The 18,668-nt window shown below is 42.8% G+C and overlaps 1 protein-coding gene across 5 annotated transcripts in view; it reads right to left on the bottom strand.

Moving 5' to 3' along the window:
* Window positions 1-18,668, bottom strand: part of Abcc12 (ATP binding cassette subfamily C member 12) — a 77,682-nt gene that overhangs the window by 41,155 nt on the left and 17,859 nt on the right. For all 5 annotated transcript variants that reach the window (XM_070011891.1, XM_070011893.1, XM_070011894.1 and 2 more), the window contains exons 4-12: window positions 17,619-17,766; window positions 17,087-17,320; window positions 14,624-14,797; window positions 13,821-13,968; window positions 11,972-12,120; window positions 10,223-10,330; window positions 7,784-8,062; window positions 2,028-2,099; window positions 427-551 (exon numbers count right to left, since the gene is read on the bottom strand). In XM_070011891.1, the coding sequence (XP_069867992.1) occupies window positions 427-551; window positions 2,028-2,099; window positions 7,784-8,062; window positions 10,223-10,330; window positions 11,972-12,120; window positions 13,821-13,968; window positions 14,624-14,797; window positions 17,087-17,320; window positions 17,619-17,766 (1,437 nt within the window). The remainder of the gene's footprint in view (window positions 1-426; window positions 552-2,027; window positions 2,100-7,783; window positions 8,063-10,222; window positions 10,331-11,971; window positions 12,121-13,820; window positions 13,969-14,623; window positions 14,798-17,086; window positions 17,321-17,618; window positions 17,767-18,668) is intronic.

The following is an 18,668-nucleotide window of genomic DNA, read 5'->3' as shown; positions in this document are numbered from 1 at the left end:
GATCATTTTGAGGACACTAACCACAAGACATCCTGATAATGCTGATGTGAAGTAATGTCAGGGCTTATTAATTGCAGGCCTGCTGCTCATGATTTCAAGCAAAGTTTTGGTTACTCAGCCTAAAGCAAAAATTCCCAGATTCATTTTTTTTCTCCAATCAGACAGCATATGCCCTCTGACAGAGAACCACACAACATATGGTGCTCTGCTCTGGGAAGTGAGCATTGGTTGCATCCTCTTCTCAGTGTGTGGCCTCAGGTCTGCAGAAGGTGAACCTGAATTCTCAGGTCAGGAAGAGAGACACCAGGGTCCATGCTTCATCAGAACTCATTAAAGAAATTTACTTAGCAGTCATTACCAATGGCATCAGCATCTGTGGTGAGGCATGCCAAATAGCAGTGTGCTTTGTGATTTTAATAGTATTACCTTTGATGATTGTACTTTTCTCCAAATAATATGTTTTCTCTCACATTTCCATGAAAGATCCACGCTTGCTGTGAAACGTAAGCCAGAGAGCCATTGACGGCCACTACTCCTCTCTGTAACTGCATCTGGAACAATACAAAAAAAGGCTCAGTAGCCACACTCAAGGCCCAGTACCTGTGGTCTCCTGCCACCCACTTATTTCATAGGCATTGATTAAAAGGTGCCAGAGGGTCAGAAAGGTGTCTTATGCACCCACTGAAAAGCCCAGCTGAAGTTCTCAATGTCAAGCACCAGAGAGGGGTCAGAAAGTGAACATTAGGGAACAAATAGTTGGGATCCTCCTGCCCTTCAAGCCAGTCACAGGTCTGCTGTTGCTCATATTACCCCAGGCCAATTACGGTGAGACATCCTGTGAGCATACTAATTGCAAGAGGATCTTTTCCTCCAGGCACATTGGCTGGGTCCAAACGTCCCTTCCCAGGCAGTAGCAGGACACAACCTATACAGAGTACTGAGTGTGTCTTGCCTGTTGGGGCAGCCTCAATTCTGCTTCATAGCTGGCATTATGCCATCCTGTCTTCCAGATGACCACAGTAAGGGGCACTGTCACTGGTGACAGTGTTTCTGATGGTCCAGAGGGTCCATGTTCTTAGGTAGAGGATTGAGCTGGGCCAACCCCAGCATCATCACAGAGGTGCACACAATGAATACCAGAGTATAGTTGCTTCAGGGGTGCACCTGACACACCCAGCCACACCTCCCACCTATACTTGTAGGCAGGGAGGAGCTACCACTCTTTCTACAGTCAAAGGAGGCCCAAGAAGTCACTCACATTGGAGTAACACATACATATTATAGTGGAGTTCTACTGAACCTCACTTCTTCAGAGGGACCCCAAATTCTTCTGGCTACAGACAATCCCAGCCACCCAATCTTCTCTTTAGGAACAGTAAAATGGAAGAGAACATAATGCTTTTCCCAGAAAATGTCTCATTTGTTTAAATACAACTTAGAAACCATGACATAAGCACAGTAAATGACCCCCCTCATGTCCCCTGGTGCTAGAGGTCCCCTCCAGCCAGAGCAGAGAAGGGACAAAACCTAATTCATTGAACCACCAACCCTCCAGGTGTGGGTCAGGTGTGGTGAAGCAACTTCTCTGGGCAGACTCTGAGGCAAGTACTAGGGACACATGGAGACAAACATGGAGGAAATGGCACAGAAAGGGGGAAACACATAGAAAGTCACCATGAAACCCAGGCTCCTTTGTTCTCCACCACACTGCCCTGCTGACCTTTCTAAATCCCCAAGTCGTGGGGAAAACATGAGTTTAACATTTTTCCTTAATCCAAGATGGATCTATAGTCAGAAGCAATTCCCATTTCATACATGGCCTCAGGATGCAAACCCTAAGGTATGTAAAAAGGGTGGTCCTTGTCTAGCCAATGGGTATGGAGCTACCAAAAGCATGAATGTCTGGGAAGTCTACTAAACATGTGCACAGTCCCCTGAAGGCCCCTCAAACCCCTAAACTAGGGAGGAAGGGAACCATTTCATTGTCACATTTACGTGCCATCTTCCAGAACACACTCACTGCTTACCTGTCCTAGGAGAGCTGAAATGAGGGAGCTCTTCCCACTTCCAACATTTCCACAGATTCCCAGGACTTTACCCTGCCAGACAAGTAGAGAAAAGACACAGTCACACCCCCAAGTTTGCAGTGAGGACAAATGCTCCTGTGGGTTCTAAGAGGTGGCAGCTGCCACCTCCTCCCCTAACCCAATGCACACAACCCGGGAAGATGCCGGGATGTAAGTCTTAATTAAGAGCTCTCCTTTGCACTGCACAGCAGAGTGCCCAAAGGGCTTCTAGAAACTGTGTACAGGCACTGATGTGAAACAGCCTTATGCTGGTCTGAGGAAAAACAGACACGGACTTAGGGTTGTCCTGTGTCCAGACTTTAGGGAAGCAAGTCTAATGAGACATACAAAGGTGAGATAGCCCAGAGGAACACAGGTAGCCTTTGAAGTATGGAGATACGGTTGCTTTTTAAAAAGTCCTTTTTTATTATTAATTCCTCCACCATCACAACTCAATTTAAAAATACTGGGCAGCTACTCTATTTCAACATGTTGGATTCACGATTTCACTACAGCTGCAGATTTGTTAATTCAATTGTCAAGTCATTACTGAGCACCTGCTATGTGTCAGATAGTGATCTGAACACCAGTGGTGACACAAGAGCAAGGAACACAGCAGGTGAGTTCTGCATCTTCCCTATGGAGCTTATGCTTTAGCTGGGGAGGACAGACAAGAAGCAAGAGAAGTAGGTGAACCTGGAGTATGTGAAATGTTCACCATAGAGAAATGAAGTAAGGGAGCAATGAAGTGATGAGGACTCAGGAAAACCACCTAAGAAGACTAAGTCCTGCCAAGAACAGCTGCTGGTTCAACGGTGTACATGAATGCATTATTCTGTTTTCAGAATAATGAACACATCCCAAACAAGAGAGGAAATGGTACAGAAAAGGAAAATTAGCCATAAATATAGACTTTGAAGTCAGCTCTCACAGAAGGCAAATGAATTTGCTCCATGCCATAAGGAAACTCTGGGAAACTGAGCACAGTTTTATATAAATAACTGAGAAGTTATTGCCTGAGGCCTGTTCCCTTGTCTGTCAAAGTCTTAGCACTCTGAGTGTAGGGTAAGGAACGCTCGGACACAAATGCAAACTCTTCTGTTGGAAGATGGCCAGAGCACACGAAGGCACAGGGGCCACACACAGCATTTGCTATAGGTGACATTTAAGTAAGCCATGAAGGAGATTCCTCTACAGGCAGAGGAATCGCCCATGTGGAACATGTTCCCACTCCTATGTTTGAGCAACTATTGCATGTGAACCACTTGAGAACATTCTCTTGTAGGCCTGTTCACTGCAGTTGCTTAGAGCAAAGATACCCAACATGGAAACAGATACAGTTTTTTTTCATCGTGAGCTTGGCCAGAAATGCTCATCACCTATCTACAACACCTACATGTTATCAGTAGCTCCTCTGAGTATTCCATACACATTTTTGTAAACAGAATAATGATGACCACCAGATGCTAATGGCTCACACATGTAATCCTAGCACTCAGGAAGCAGAGATCTGAGGATCAAAGCTCAAAGCCATTCCAGGCCAATAAATCTGAGACTCTTAATTCCAGTTAACTAGTAAAAAGCTGGAAGTAGAAGTGTAGCTCAAATGGTAGAGTGTCAGGTTTGACTGAAGAATCCAAGCAAGAGCAAAAGACCTGAGTTCAATCCCCAGTACTGGTACAAAAAAACAGAAATTGCTTTAAAAGGGGCAAGAAGAGATAAGAAAATGTAATACAAGGTTGAATTTGATCAAAGTGTATTATATACATATATAGAAACATTGCAATTAAATCCCTTTGCATAGTTAATATGTAGTAATAAAAATATATTTCCTTAAAACTCCTTGAGTTTTGTCCATTTCTTGAGTCCAGGTTAAAGCCTCCAGCCCCCTCCTGCTTCCATCAGAAAACCCTCCAGGCCTGTATTCCCCAGGATTCTGATAGTTCATTTGTTTACTCAGAAAATATTACTGGGAACTTCTGGCCAGGTTCTATGCTTGCTGTTGAAGACATGACTCTGAATAACACCTTCTGATATCCTAAAAGAATGACGGAGCTACATTTGGAAAAACATGGAAGACCTGAATTTAGGACATTTAAGGGCAATACTTAATCTGTATAACTACTAGAAAAAGTATAACAACAATTTCTAATAGCAGTTGACCTTAACTATGGGTTTAGCATCATTTATCATAAGCACTTTCTGAAATAAGCACACTTATTACTAAATCCACATAACAGGTCACAAAATAGATATGAAGAGCTTAGGCAGTGTACCCAAAGCCATGTAGCTGCTAAATGTCTGAGACTAGAACAGAAGCCCACCAGGAATCAAAGGAATATTAATCCACATGACTAGATGGCTTCAACTATAAATCTTCCACTTCTTTTACAAGGTGCTGACCTTGTCCTTGATGTACAATTCCAGACATCACAGCATCCTGAGAATAGCATTTGTATTAAAACTGCAGGGTTATATAGAAGTTCCTTCAAATAAGAGACGTTTTCCGGGACCATCTGAGCAGGCATGGTTGGAGCAATCAAATGCTGCACACCAGAGGCACTGGGGTGTGTGAAGAAGGCAAAGTGGTCACTTTCAGCAGAACTCAGCTCAACTTCACTCAGCCCACTGAATATCAGACATCGTTCCCAATAAATACATGGAAGGCAGTCTTGTTGGCTGCCACAAGGACCAATCCCCATGGTAAACTATAGCATGACAAGAAGCATCTTTCTTTCTACAGTATTTGCACAGGGAAAAAGTGAGTCAACAAGACAGAAAATTAAGATCAGAGGCGTACCATTAATGCTAAGCACTACAGCAAAATCATTGTTGCCACTTTGGGAGCACTGCTGCAGAGATTTCTGGGGCTCAAAAAAATCTCAGTTTCCCAATTCTAAAGGAAAGATGGGCCCAATGTTGGCCAAATGACAAATGGGATTGCATACATTTAATTGTAAAAATCTTCTGTACAGTGAAAGATATCATCACTAAGTGAAAAAGATACCCTAAACAAGCAGAGAAAATCTTTGCCAGCTATATGTCTGATGAGGATCTAATTACAAAAATATATACGGAGCTCAAAATCACTAAACCCCCAAAGAGTCAATAACCCAGTTTTAAAATGAGCAAAGGACCTAAGTAGAAACTTCTCAAGAGAAGTACAAATGACCAATAAATGCATGAAGAAAGATTCAGCATCCTGGCAAATTAAAACATCATTGAGATTCCATCTCACTCCAACCAGAATGGCCATCAAGAATATGAACAACAACAAATGCTGGTAAGGATGTAGGAGGAAAGGAACACTAATATATTGTGGGTGGAAATATAAATTAGTGCAACCACTACAGAAGTTGGTAGGGTGTTTCCTCAAAATATTAAAAATAGAATAACCATACAATCCAGAGATACCACTCAAGCACTTATCCAAAAGACAGCAAGACAAGATACAGTAAAGGTACTTACACACACGTTTGTTACAGCACTATTCACAATAGCCAAATTATAGAAATAGCTCAGAGGCCCTACAACAGCAAATAGCTCAAGAAAATGTGAGATATAGATAGGTAGATAGATAGATAGACAGATAGATAGATAGACAGACAGACAGACAGATAGATAGATAGATAGATAGATAGATAGATAGATAGATAGATAGATAGATAGATAGATAGATAGATAGATAGATAGATAGATAGATAGATAGATAGATAGATAGAATGAAATTCTGCACATCTATCAGAAAGAATAATATGCCATTTGCAAGAAAAAAGATTGACTGGGAAAATAGCATGTTGAATGGAGTGAATCAGACTCACAGAAACAAAGTATGCGAATTGTCTGTCATATGTGGATGTTAAACTTAAAACATAAACATACATGAGGGGCTAGGAAGATGGCTCAGTGGTAGATTGCTTGCTTTGCATGCATGAGCCCCTGGGTTTGATTCCTCAGCACCACCTAAACAGAAAAAGCTGGAAGTGGCACTTTGGCTCAAGTAGTAGAGTGCTAGCCTTAAGCTGAAGAGCTGAAGGGCAGAGTCCAGGCCCAGAGTTCAGGCCCCACTACTGGCCAAAAAATAAATAAATAAAAACATACATGAAAACACATACTGGGCCATATGCATGCATGCATGCATGCATACATACATACATACATACATACATACATACATACATACATACATACATACATACAATCAAATTGACTAAATATGATTATAGTATATGCAGGTGGATTTCCATGGTGTAACCTCTTTGAACAATTTACAGATAGTTTAACAAAATGATTATCTAAAAGCTGAAACATGCCTTGCCTGGAGTGGGTAAGAACTAAGGAGAGGGAGATGGACAAATGGAGATAAGTCTGGTGGGAAAATACAGTGATAATATTCAATGTATGCACATGGAAATGGAATTAGAAAACTTTAGGAGATGGATGGGACAGGATGGGAAATGAAGGAATGATGGAGGGGTAACACTAATTAAAATGCATTGTATCTTCAAGTAAACCCATGGTCAGTGAAAGACAAATAATTACACCTGGACATGATGAATTAAACAGCAATATAAACATTTACACAGTGAGAACAAAGGAGGATATTCTTAGGAGAGGATCACAAGGGCTCAATAGCTATGTGCATGACATCATATAAAATGAACTTCAAGAAATGGAAGTAAGAGGTTTTATATTATATTGTGCAGTTCTTTCTTTTTCTTCTTCTTTCCTTTTTTTACTTTGGTTTATTTCCTTCTGTCACTGATTTCAATTTCTGTACTCTTTGTCTTGTATGTAAGTTTAGCTGATTTGGGGAAGGGAAAGGGAAACACAGAAATGGTGGGACAAAGGGTGAACCAATTCAGCAGTGAAATCCACTAGACACTATGTTGGAAATGAACTATACAACTTTGGGGGAAGGGAAGTCAGGAGGGGAAAAGCTGGAAGAAAATGAGGGAGAGGATGATACTGTTCAAAAGAAAATGTACTCATTACCTAAATCATGGAACTGTACATCACCTTTACAATAAAATTTTATAAATATGTATCATACACATAAATTATCATGTTAAATAGAAACTACTTTGTATAATTGAAAATAATTAAAATTTTTAAAAAAACTGGTTCCAAAGAAGGCATTGGAAAAGCAGTACTAACATGGAATTATGTTCTCAAAGCTTGAGGAAAACACCTCCAGTGTTCACATTTATAAATAAATTTTAATTTAGGGATAAAAGGATAGAGAACCTGGCTAGAGACAGTCCACCCTGGCTTCCATCCAGCTCAAACTAAATTTTATGAGGCATAAGAAGTCCATAAACATGTAGGACAGGGTAAGAATGGAGGTCATACCTTCAGATCCACAACCATCACTTGTAGTTTAGATGCTTAATGCCCCGTGTTGTTAGAGGTTTGATCCTCAGGATCAAACTTCACTTCATGGGAAGTGAAGATGACTTTCAGGAGTCAAGATCTTATTGGTCCTTATGGACCATGATCTCTTCTTTCTCTGCTTCCTGGCACACAGACTAAGTGACCTTCTCTTCTACACACCTCCCACCGTGCTGTAGCTAGAAACTGAGCTCTCAGTAGAGATTTTGTCATGAAGCAACCCTACTGGACTAGAACCTTCAGAACTGTGTCAAAATAAATCTATTCTCTTTATAAGTTGCCTCGGGTATTTTATTATAGTCCTATGAAGTGACAGCTACACCCACCTTTCTCACCACAAAGTTTATGTTGTGCAGAACTGATTTAGGGCTGCCACTTTGCTCCTCTGTGCTGGAAACTTCCTGGGCAGATGGACTCGGCTCACTGTATATGTCTGGCCTCGGTTTCTTGAAAAATTGCCTTGTCTGTTTCTTCACTTTCCTTGGATCATCTTTCATGCAGGCTTCTTGTTCCCATGTCAAGGTGGCATTTGCCAAAAACAACATAGTATCTGGATCTTCTGGTTGAGTGATGTAAGATGGGGGACTTTTTGCTACGAGAATTTTCTAAGATTAAAGAGACAAAAATTAAATGGGCAGACATCATCCATTTTCAAGAATCCCCCCAATCTATCTTCCAATGACTCCACATTAAATTCTTGACAATGCTAAGTAGGATATCCAGGACAATTCAGAAGCTCTTCCACCCTGAGATGTAGGGATTGCAGCACAAAATAGTCCACTGCCTCATACTATGGACCACAGATGCCTTTTTAACTCTGAGGCCTCATACACAAGACAGTTGGCCTTGGCTAGCCTTTGGGTGATGGCCTTCACAGCTCAATGTTGGTACACAAGAAACTAAGGGCAAGAGCTCAGTCTCTCCTTTGTCCTCCTCCAGGCTCCCATGCAGCTCACCTCAACAAAACATTTGCCAAGTAGCTACCATATGCCAGGTTATGGGGTAAACACCAGAAATGTCAATTATAAGTAAGGCATAATTTCTGTTCCTGAAGAGGTTGGTCTGGAAGAAGCTGGAACCTTCCTAGAACAAGATACATTGAGTCCTCACACTGTGGCACTGTGACTGCTAGAGAAGGGAATCCTAACTCCCCAGCTTGGTTCATGTAGTTGTTGCCTGAGGTCAATCAGTACAGATGCTATACAAGAAAAGATGAAGGAGGAGAGAGAGGTTGAGGATGTTTAAGCAGAAGGTACAGCACAAGCTGACAAGGAGCCATGCAAAACACATGACTTGTTGGAAATGTGGGTGAGGGCAGGAAATTAAGTTATTCAGGATTACCAAATTGCAGAAATCAATGAGGAAAGAGGTGGAATAAAAAAAAGTAGAGAAGAAACTGAGAGCTTGTGTTCAGTCCAGAGAAGGGGAAGAAGACAAGGGGTCAGGATTTAGAGCAAGTAAGTATCAGTGACTGGAGCAATATTCTAAGGCTCTCTATGGGCTGGATGTAATATGGATTTGAGAAGGGCGGTGTTAGTAAAGGAGGACTGGTGTGTAAGTCACTGTGATAGTTCAGCTGCAAAATGATGGAGGCCCTGAATACAGGTGGCAGCAGTCAGGAGAGAACAAAGGTCAAGGATTCAAGAAAAATATTCTTTCTCTAATCTGAGAGACATTTCTATTTTTTCTGCAATCACAACATATATAATGAATGTGACAGTGCTGATGTGTTTTGTTCCAAAAGTGGTAACAGAGCACCTTCTAATCCAACATCTTACATCAGTGCCGGTTAAAACTGAGGACAAGGTTGCCAGGAGGTAAAGAGGGGTACCACCACTGCTGGATTCGTGGGTTGTCAGGCCCCAAAATACAAAGGGCTCCTGTTTCTTCTCATATGTGGATCTTAGACCCAAATATAATCTTTTATGCAAATATACAGCATATATATAAACATATGCATATATTCTTAATCAAGTAGACTGAAGTATAGTATATGCCTTGAAACTCCAAGATGTAAACACTTTGAACAATTAAAGCCAATTAGCAAAATGATTATGAGGGAACTGTAATGTGTCTTGAATCGGGGATGCAGTTAATGGGAGGTGGAAACAGAGAAATGGAAAGTGGAATGGTGGAGGAATACAGTCATAATGCTCAAATGTGCATAAGGGACAAAGGAAGTTGGAAACTTGATTTGACTGATGGAGGAAATTGCAGGGGGAGAGGATGATGCAAAGTATGACTGATCAAAATACACGCATGCCTGTAATCCTAGATACTCAGGAGGTTGGGTTCTGAGAATCACTGTTCAAAGCCAGCCTGGACAGACAAATCCAACTAATTCTTATCTCCAATTAATCAGCAAAATGCTAGAATTGGACGTGTGGCTCAAGTAGTAGTGTGCCAAGTTTGAGTGGAAAATGTCAAGTGAGAACTTGAGGCCCTGAGTTCAAGCCCAAGTACAGCTCCATAAATAGAGCTAAATTTAACCCCCCTGCACAACCATTTGAAGATAAAAATAAAAACAAAAGACTCATTGGCCAGAGAGACTATCTTGTTTCTCCAAGGGCAGGCTGTCTGCAAAGCTCTCACTGGTCTATCTTGGTATACACTTACTTTTCCTACTCTGAATGGACATCTTTGTGCAATGTCAGCCCCACAAGTGACCCAGCCCTCCACTGGATCTGTACAGCACCCCTATTTCTGGGCACTTTCCCACCCAGAAACAAGATCTCTCTTCCCTACTCACCCAATGTTAGTTATACCTTCATTCTCTTTAGAGAGACTTTGGCTTCAGCTGCTGCTTTGACCGAGAAAGGCAAAATTGCAATTGAAAACTTCATTACATTAAACATGGCAATCACACTAAATGCCTGAAGGACAAAAGAGAGATGTGAGGGGTCAGCATGATGAGCAGCCTCCATACTAAACCATTCTGTGACATTAGCAGCGGAGGCACAGTTGGGATTCACAGAAGAACGTGTTTTCATTGCATGGCTCAGAAACCACTGGTTGGAAAATTCAGGCAGTGGCATCTTAATCTATTTTGATTTTTGATTTTCAAGGCATGATGGGAAATATATCCACTGGAATCTAGATGAAGAAGGGAGGTGCAAGGCAGGCCCCTCTCTGAACGCATTTGAAGACATCCCTCCCTAACCACATTATCATTCACACCCTTCTGCACACTGTCCCCAGTCATTCCGTGCTCTTGGTTCTTTCAAGGAATCTGAGCCTTTGGGGTTACCGCCTTCGTTTGTAGACATGCAAAATCCCAGGACCAGAGTAGGTGGCTCCCTGGACAGACCTGTTCACCCTACTAGTTGCTGAAGTGGACTTCAGCTCCCCTTCTTCTACAGTCTGGCCTCTATTCCCTGCTTTCCATGAACAAATGCCTGATATAAAAACTTCGTTCAACTGCAGAGTCCTTTCCTCCAAACCACCTCTTGTCTCCACGGGGGGGGGGGGGGGTCTTCTTACTGAGCCTGCTCAGGAGGTGAGAAGAGAGCCTCCATGAAGACAAACTGTCTATCTGCCAATCTGTCTATCTGCCTGCCTGTTTGTCTCTGTTTGTATGCCTGCCTGTCTGTTTCTTTCTGTCTCTGTCTCTGTCTCTGTCTCTGTCTCTGTCTCTATCTCTGTCTCTGACTCTCTCTCTCTCTCTCTCTCTCTCTCTCTCTCACACACACACACACACACACACACACACACACACACACACACACACACACACACTTCTTTCCTCTTCTCCCTCCCTCCCTTGTTAACTAGATGTCCTGAAGACATCTAGTTAACATCTTAGCTAGGGTTTTACTTTATTTGTTTAAGTCAATGCCCCTCCACTTCAGCTCATCATTTGTCTTGGAAAAGCATCTACTTCTCAACATTTCTCCCAATTCCCCTCTGAGCACCCATCCTTCCTTTGCCTGGCTGGCTAAGACCACTGACACAGCAATTGAGGGCCAGGATGCCCATGTGCTTTTCCTTGAAACAATTCATGCTTCCTCACAACTCTGCTGACAAGGTTTGTAGACATTAAACCAAGGCCACACGGGGTCAACAATTTGCCACAAGTCATCGTCCACAAGTTGGGATTTAAACAAAGCAGACGAGGCTCCCAATCTGGGAAGGGGAGAATTCTGAACCCATTTATGCCTCTTTGACCTCCAATTCCCTCAGTAGGAACTAAGGGAATGACCTCAAACTCTCTGACTCATAGTATACAGTATATGAAAAAAAGAGCCAAGTACTCTGTTGATTTCAGTGTTCTTCAGCAAATATAAAATAGTGGTGTGCTACTCCATGCTACCTTGACTCTACCAGGGCCCAGAGAAGAACAATGGGCAGGTTCTCCTGCACTCCTTGTCATTCCAAGAACTAATTGAAAGCAGGCGGATTCTGGCACTGTCTGTTTGGGAGTTTTGATACCAGAGTGGACAGAGGTGGGAAAGTCAGATGTCCCACCTGGCTAGGGACAGGATGCCAATACAGCCAGATCTAGAGCTGGTCCTTACCACAGGGGCAGTGAGCTTGCGCTTCAGGAGGACATGGCAGGTGAAAGTTGACACGATGGCAATGGTGGACACAATGGGGGCCAGGGCTGAGTTTCCACTTTGGACATAGCCAGCTTTTTCCAGGATTTTTCTTTCCCTCTTTCTTATATCTGTGAAATAGAAAACAGTTCTGATGTGGTTTTACTTTGTGTGACAGCATTAGTATTAGGAAATGTGTTAACAGGCCTTTGTCCTTCTCCAAATGATGGTTAATGATTCCTGTGGTGAAGTTGAAATGGTAAAATTCAGAAATGCCTGGGCACAAACTCAGTGCAGACTCGCAGCTTGATGTGAATGTGTGCCTGCTCTACGTCTTCCAAGGTCCCTTCTAGCCCTGTTACCCCATGGGTCAGTCATAAGTCCAGAGGCCTGCAAGGGGCCAAGCAATGACAGGGAATGACAGAAATGGGCAGAAGATATGAGATGTGAAGAACAGACAGCCAGACTTCAGGGAGACCCTCTCCTTTTGTTGAGCTATCTTCAACTTTGTTTTAAATAATGAATTAGAAAGAAGAGGGGGGAAATGAGTATCTGTTGATTCTTGAGTAATCCATGATAGGAGATAGGCTTTGGTTGAAGTGTATATGGAACAGAGAGTTGCAGGTAGATTCTAGCTATACTCAGCTAGAAACAAGACGCCTAGGGCTCTTTTGAGCTTAATTATCTCATCTTCCTTTTATCGTAAAAGCAAAAATTTTGTCCTAATCATAGCTCCCATGGTCTTGTACATAGGAATTTGGCATATATTTACTGAATTAGACTAATTTGAATTACATTGAGTTGGGTTGATATGAATTAAGTCAAATTGAATTATATTAAGTCAAATTATAATGAAGTATGTTTAGAAGTACAGAAGTGTTTCTGGATCCTTAAGAAAGTCCCCCAGGAATTCTGGTGTGCCAGCCATGTCATTTCCTTCACCAAGCTTAGAAACGTGTTTTCTTTTATCTTTCCTTTTCTGTTTGGGGGACACGGACTCACTATGTAGCTCTGGAGTCCTTGAATTCATGATTCTCCTACTCAGCCCCCTGAGAGCTGAGATGACAGAAAGTTCACCGCCATGCACAGCTGTAGTAAGCTTTCTAAAGCCATTTTCTGAAGTATAGACTCAACGTTTCATTCCAATTGCAAATTGTACAAACTTGTAATTCTAAGTCCAGAGTCAACTATAACCATGATTCAGATCAGTAATCAGTCAACCTGGACCCATGCCAGTAATCATGGCAATGTCCCTCCTGCAATCAATCAGGATTTGCATTTCCATTTGATTGTACAGTTTTCCTATCATCTTTTTAAAACTTCATGTATATACTTGTATCTCCCAAGGAATAGACAGTGGGTCAAATACTAGTAAGCTATTGCAGGCAAGAAGTTCATGTGTAGTATTTGTGTGTGTGTGTGTGTGTGTGTGAGAGAGAGAGAGAGAGAGAGAGAGAGAGAGAGAGAGAGAGAGAGAGAGAGAGAGAGAGAGAGAGAGAGAGAGAGAGAGAGAGAGAGAGAAACAGACAAAGAAGGAAGGAGAGAGGCCTTCCCTAAGTCAAAGAAATAGCTTGAGATTGCTCTTTTACTGCTCTAGTTTGTTAGCAGATTAGCATTCCAGTAAAGACAAAGCCATATATTTCTTACTTTGGAGTACATCAGATGTCTGGGTCTATTATAAACTCTCCACTATCCTTGAAAGAATCCTTTGACTTGCAGTGCAGCCCGAAGGGTCCCCATCAGCTCCCTACACAACCTGCAAACCCTAAGGACCTCTTAGAAGAGCACATTCTACAGCGTAAGTGATTCTTTAAGCAGCTTCCCCTCCTACCTTGAATGGTGTTTGTAAATGATTTCTCCCAGGCGTACATTTTAATCAGTTTGATGCAGGTTAGAAACTCATTCATTGTCTGAACTCGCTTGTCTGTCACAGAAATTGCTGATCTTCGGAAAGTTGAATTGAGCTTAGCCATAAACATCTGAAATCAAGGTACAAATGCTGTGTTCAGGGAGAACTGCTGAGTTGCAGTTGGCCTAAAAATCCAGGAATTAGAGCCTAAGTGCTAGGAAAAGTTCTAAAGGAAGTTGACTGAGGTCATTAGATAAGTGTGTCCCTTGGCCTAAGGGAACCTGCTGGCAATCAGGCAGGTGATATGACCAAGTACCAGGATGTCAAGAGGTGTCAAGGACTTCAGCAAACTGAGGACATATGCTCCTTTCCCCAGAGTGTTCAAGTTCTAAAAACAAAATAAAATAATGGCAGGGTTCTGGCAGCTTAAACCTATCATTCTAGCTACTGAGAAGGCTGAGATCTTACAATCGTGGTTCAAAGCCAGCCCGAACAGACAAACCCAAGAGTGTCTTATCTCCAAATAACTACAAAGAATCACAAGTGGCACTGTGGCTCAAGTAGTAGAATGCCGGCCCTGAGTGAAAAAGCTAGGAGACATCACCCTGGCCCTGAGTTCCAGCTGTAGTACACACACACACACACACACACACACACACACACACACACACACACACACACACCACTGTGCTGGCAGAAGAAAGCACACTTGTGAGTGCCAAGTACACACCCCAGAAGTGCAGCCTTCTGTCTTATTTAATACAAGCGTACAGGACTGTCCTTACCTGGATTGGGATGAATATGAGATACACAGATATCCCAATGAAAGCTGTGGGTCCCAAAATGAAAAAGGCATACACTGCACAAACGATCATTAGGATGGGGATGGTGGCTGGCAAGGGACAAAATAAGGCGGCTTCAAACAAGGAGTAGCTATCACTTGATAGTACGTTGAGCACCTGGAAAGAAAGCACACAGGCTCCATTGAGAAGAATCACTCAGATTTTTCCTCAACCAAAGTTTTTCTAAATGACTGAGGGGGAAGGATCAATCAAAGGACCAATGTGAGTTTTGTTTTGTTTTGTTTGTTTTTGGTGGTAGTGGTACTAGGGTTTGAACTTAGGGCTTTGCACTTAAATTAGCAAATTCTTTGCCACTTGAGCCATGCCTCTAGTCCCAACAATGTCAGTATCCCATTCTGGCATGACTTTGGGGAGACCAGTTCCTTAGGACTAAGAATCCCAAAGAAGGAAGACTTAAAGTAATAGATCTATCTAGAAACATGCCAGAAATGTGCTGTTATCTATTCTTTTTATATCCTGCTCTTCTGTATTTATACAACTCAGCAACTAAAAGACTCCATCTCCCAGCAACCATTGTGGAAGGAGTGTGACCACATGCCCATATAAGTCAGAATAGGGAAGGGGATAAAGGGAGAACTTTTTTGTTTTTGGTCCATCGTGGGGCTTGAACTCTGGGCCTGGGCACTGTCCCTGAACTCTTTAGCTTAAGTCGAGTGCTCTACCACTTGAGCCACAGTGCCTACCACTTCTGGTTTTCTGGTGGTTATTTGGAAATAAGAGTCTCACAGACTTTGCTGCCTGGGCTGGCTTTAAACTGAGATCATCAGATCTCAGCCTCCTGAGTAGCTAGGATTACAGATATGAGCCACCAGCTGCCCGGCCCAGAGAAATTCTTAGAATGAGTCAGTTCAGCATAGAAGACAGGTCTCTTTTGTTTTTCTCTATTTCCTCCTACTTACTTTTTGAAATGAGATTGGGATCTCTAATACCCATCCTGAGCCTACAGAAGAGCCATGTGCTAGGAGAGTGACAAAGAAAAAGGAGGCCCTCCCCCACAGTATAACCCCTGCTTTCACTGTATTTGATGTTGGTATAATTTGTGGGCGGAAGGGGAAAAACAAGTCGTTTAAATAAGGATAGAGGTAGATCCATTGCAACAATGAGATGTACAAGTCGTTATGTTGAAAACGAACTTTACAACTTTGGTGGGGGGGGAGGGAGGATTGAGTGGGGGGGGGTGGGGGGGCTGGGAAGGGATGGGAAGGGGAAACAAAGGAAGAGGCTACAATGCTTGATAAAAAAAAGTACTCATTATCTTGCCCATCTAATTGTAACCCCTCTGTACAGTATTTTCACAATAAATAAAAATTTAAAAAAAAAAAAAGAAAAAGGAGGACCTTAAAGCCCCCCACCAGCCCTGTGTATCCACTTTCAGCCTCCTGATAAGTAGAATGAAAGTAAATGTGTCTTTGGTCTATTGTTTAATCCAGTAAGCTGGGGCTCTATGGTATAGGCAGAAACCAATCACAATATGGGATGCTCTGAACACATGAAAGAGAAACTACAAGAGAAAAACAAGTCCTTTCCCTTACCCCACACCACCTAGGGTTCCCTCAATTAGGAAACTCTCTTAAGTGACAAGGGTTTTATTGCTAGGGATTAAAGGCACAAGACAATGTCAATTCTGGGAGCTGGGAAGGTGGCTCAGTGGTAGAGTGCTTGCCTTGCATGCCTGAGGCCCTGGGTTTGATTCCTCAGCACCACATAAGCAAAAAGAAAAAAGCCGGAAGTGACACTATGGCTCAAGTGGTAGAGTGCTAGCCTTGAGCTGAAGAGCTGAGGGACAGCGCCCAGGCCCAGAGTTCAGGCCCCATGACCGGACCCAAAAAAACAAGAAAAGAAAATGTCAATTCTGAAATATAACAGGCATGCTTTTGCTGATGGCTTTGAAACCCAAATGTTATACAACTTGAATTACTGGATTCATCAATTGACTTAAAAAACAACAACAACAACAACAAAAAACAACCATGATCTCACAATGTAGCCCAGGTTGGCCCCAAACTTAACATCCTCCTGCCTCAGCCTCCTAAATGTTGGAACTTCAAGCAAGTGCCACCATGCCCAGCTAGTCAGTCAGTTTTATAAATATCTACAGTGTGTTCTGTGCTGCTCCCCTGTCCTCATTGACAAAGGGATTGGATAAAATCACCCCTGAGCTCCATCCCAACTGGAATCAGGAAGCTGTTCCAAAGTCTCCCAGGCTCTGACTGTCTCTGCAGTTTCAAGTCCCCACCACCTACCTCCTTAGCAGAGAGATGGGACAGGATAGACAGGACATAGACAAGCAAAGGAAGGCAGGTACTCCACCCAGGAAATACATTTCACATATTCAGAACACCAGGATTGAGTTCCAAATGTTAAATTCCTTCTGGACCAGCTTACCTCTCCAGCAGAGATGTGTGCCAATGTCTTGAAGGACACCAGGTTTTCGAAAACCAAAGTGGAGAGGGCCACCTTCAACCGGATGGCTGTGCGGTAATTTATGGCCCAGGCAAGCGCCCAAAAGAGGACTTTGGTAAACTCAGTGGCAAAAAGGGCTAGGCACAGACTGATGCCAACCCAGATTTTCCCAGAGTTACTCTCAGTGTACTTGAGGATCTGGTGAATGAGAACTGTCTGTAAAATAGCACAACACAGAGAGAGAGAGGAGGGCCACTGAAGGGGAAGTTGGCATAAGAGGCCTTGAATAATGTCAGCAAGCTGACTTTTCTGAGGCCAACTTTTTAATTAATTTCAGTAGCTGCTGCTGTGCCTGACAAGGATTCATTTTATGAAAATTCACCCCCCGCACCAAGAGCACAAAGATAATGACAATGCACTAAACCCAATAGCTTGTAGAGAAAGTAGCTAATGGCACATTTTGCACAGCTGGGGACCTAGAGGAAAGGCAGGAGAGGGGGCCATCCCTACTCACTGGCCCAAGGGCTGCCATGACGATGCAGAGGATATTGGCTACGACATCCATCAGCACACGTGTCCTCTGGAATTTCCAGGCCACTCGGCACAGAGAGGCCTTCTCAGCACCCACCTTTTCTATCTCCTCATCCCAAAGGACTCGAAATCTGCAGTGAAAGAAAGGAAGAAAACAAGGAGGGCCTACTGTTTGAAGCTTGCAAGAGTGTATGACACAGTCCTTGTCCAGGAGCTGAGGCAGCATTGCCTAGGCACAAACTGGAATGAATCTGAATATATGGTGCTGAGACGCTTTCCAGACCTTTCTTTCCTCTGCCTATTGGCATCAACATCAGCTCTAACAGGTCTTTTCCATGGGTAAAGAAGGCTGTCCATATCAGGGGCTGGTTGCTCATGCATGCAGTTCTAGCTACTCAGGAAGTTAAGATAGGAGGATCGGGGTTCAAAGCCAGCACAGGCAGATAAATCTAAGACTCTTATGTCCAACTAATCAGTAAAAGTCTGAAAGGTATGGCTCATGTGGTAGAGTGCCAGGCTTCCAAAAAATCCTGAGTTCAAGCCCCAGTACCAGCACACACACAAAAAAGACTGTCCATTTAAAAAAGTTTAAAAAAGAATAGTGTTTGTGTAAAGAGGGTGAAAAGACACTAAAAGACCAAGTCAAATCTTATAGGGCCTTAGGAGGAAGCACAGATTTCATTCCAAATGCAAAGGAAACCATTATGGGTTTTAAGCCCATATGACAAGATCATTTCACATATCTGAAAGATCCCTTTGCCTTGTGAGCATGGTGGAGTATGAGGGAACAACGGGCAACAGTGAGAAGTTGTTGGCCTCCAGGTAAGAGATAGCAGTGGTGGCAGATAAGGTTTCAAAGACAGGTTGGCATGAGCAATGACAAGACTTGCCAATGGATTAGTTGTGGGAAAGAAGGAGGAGGAGGAATTGAAGTTTTGGGGCTTGACTAACTATACAAAGAGATAGACAAAAGAAAAAGAGGAGAGAATGGTCAGGCTGAGACTGCATGTTTCAGTATTTGCCTAGCATGCCT

This window comes from Dipodomys merriami, unplaced genomic scaffold, assembly GCF_024711535.1.
Source record: "Dipodomys merriami isolate MVZ:Mamm:240054 unplaced genomic scaffold, mDipMer1.0.p SCAF_85, whole genome shotgun sequence".
Classification (NCBI taxonomy): domain Eukaryota; kingdom Metazoa; phylum Chordata; class Mammalia; order Rodentia; family Heteromyidae; genus Dipodomys; species Dipodomys merriami.
Note: the sequence above shows the minus strand (reverse complement) of the source record. Positions and strands in the feature narration are given on the sequence as shown.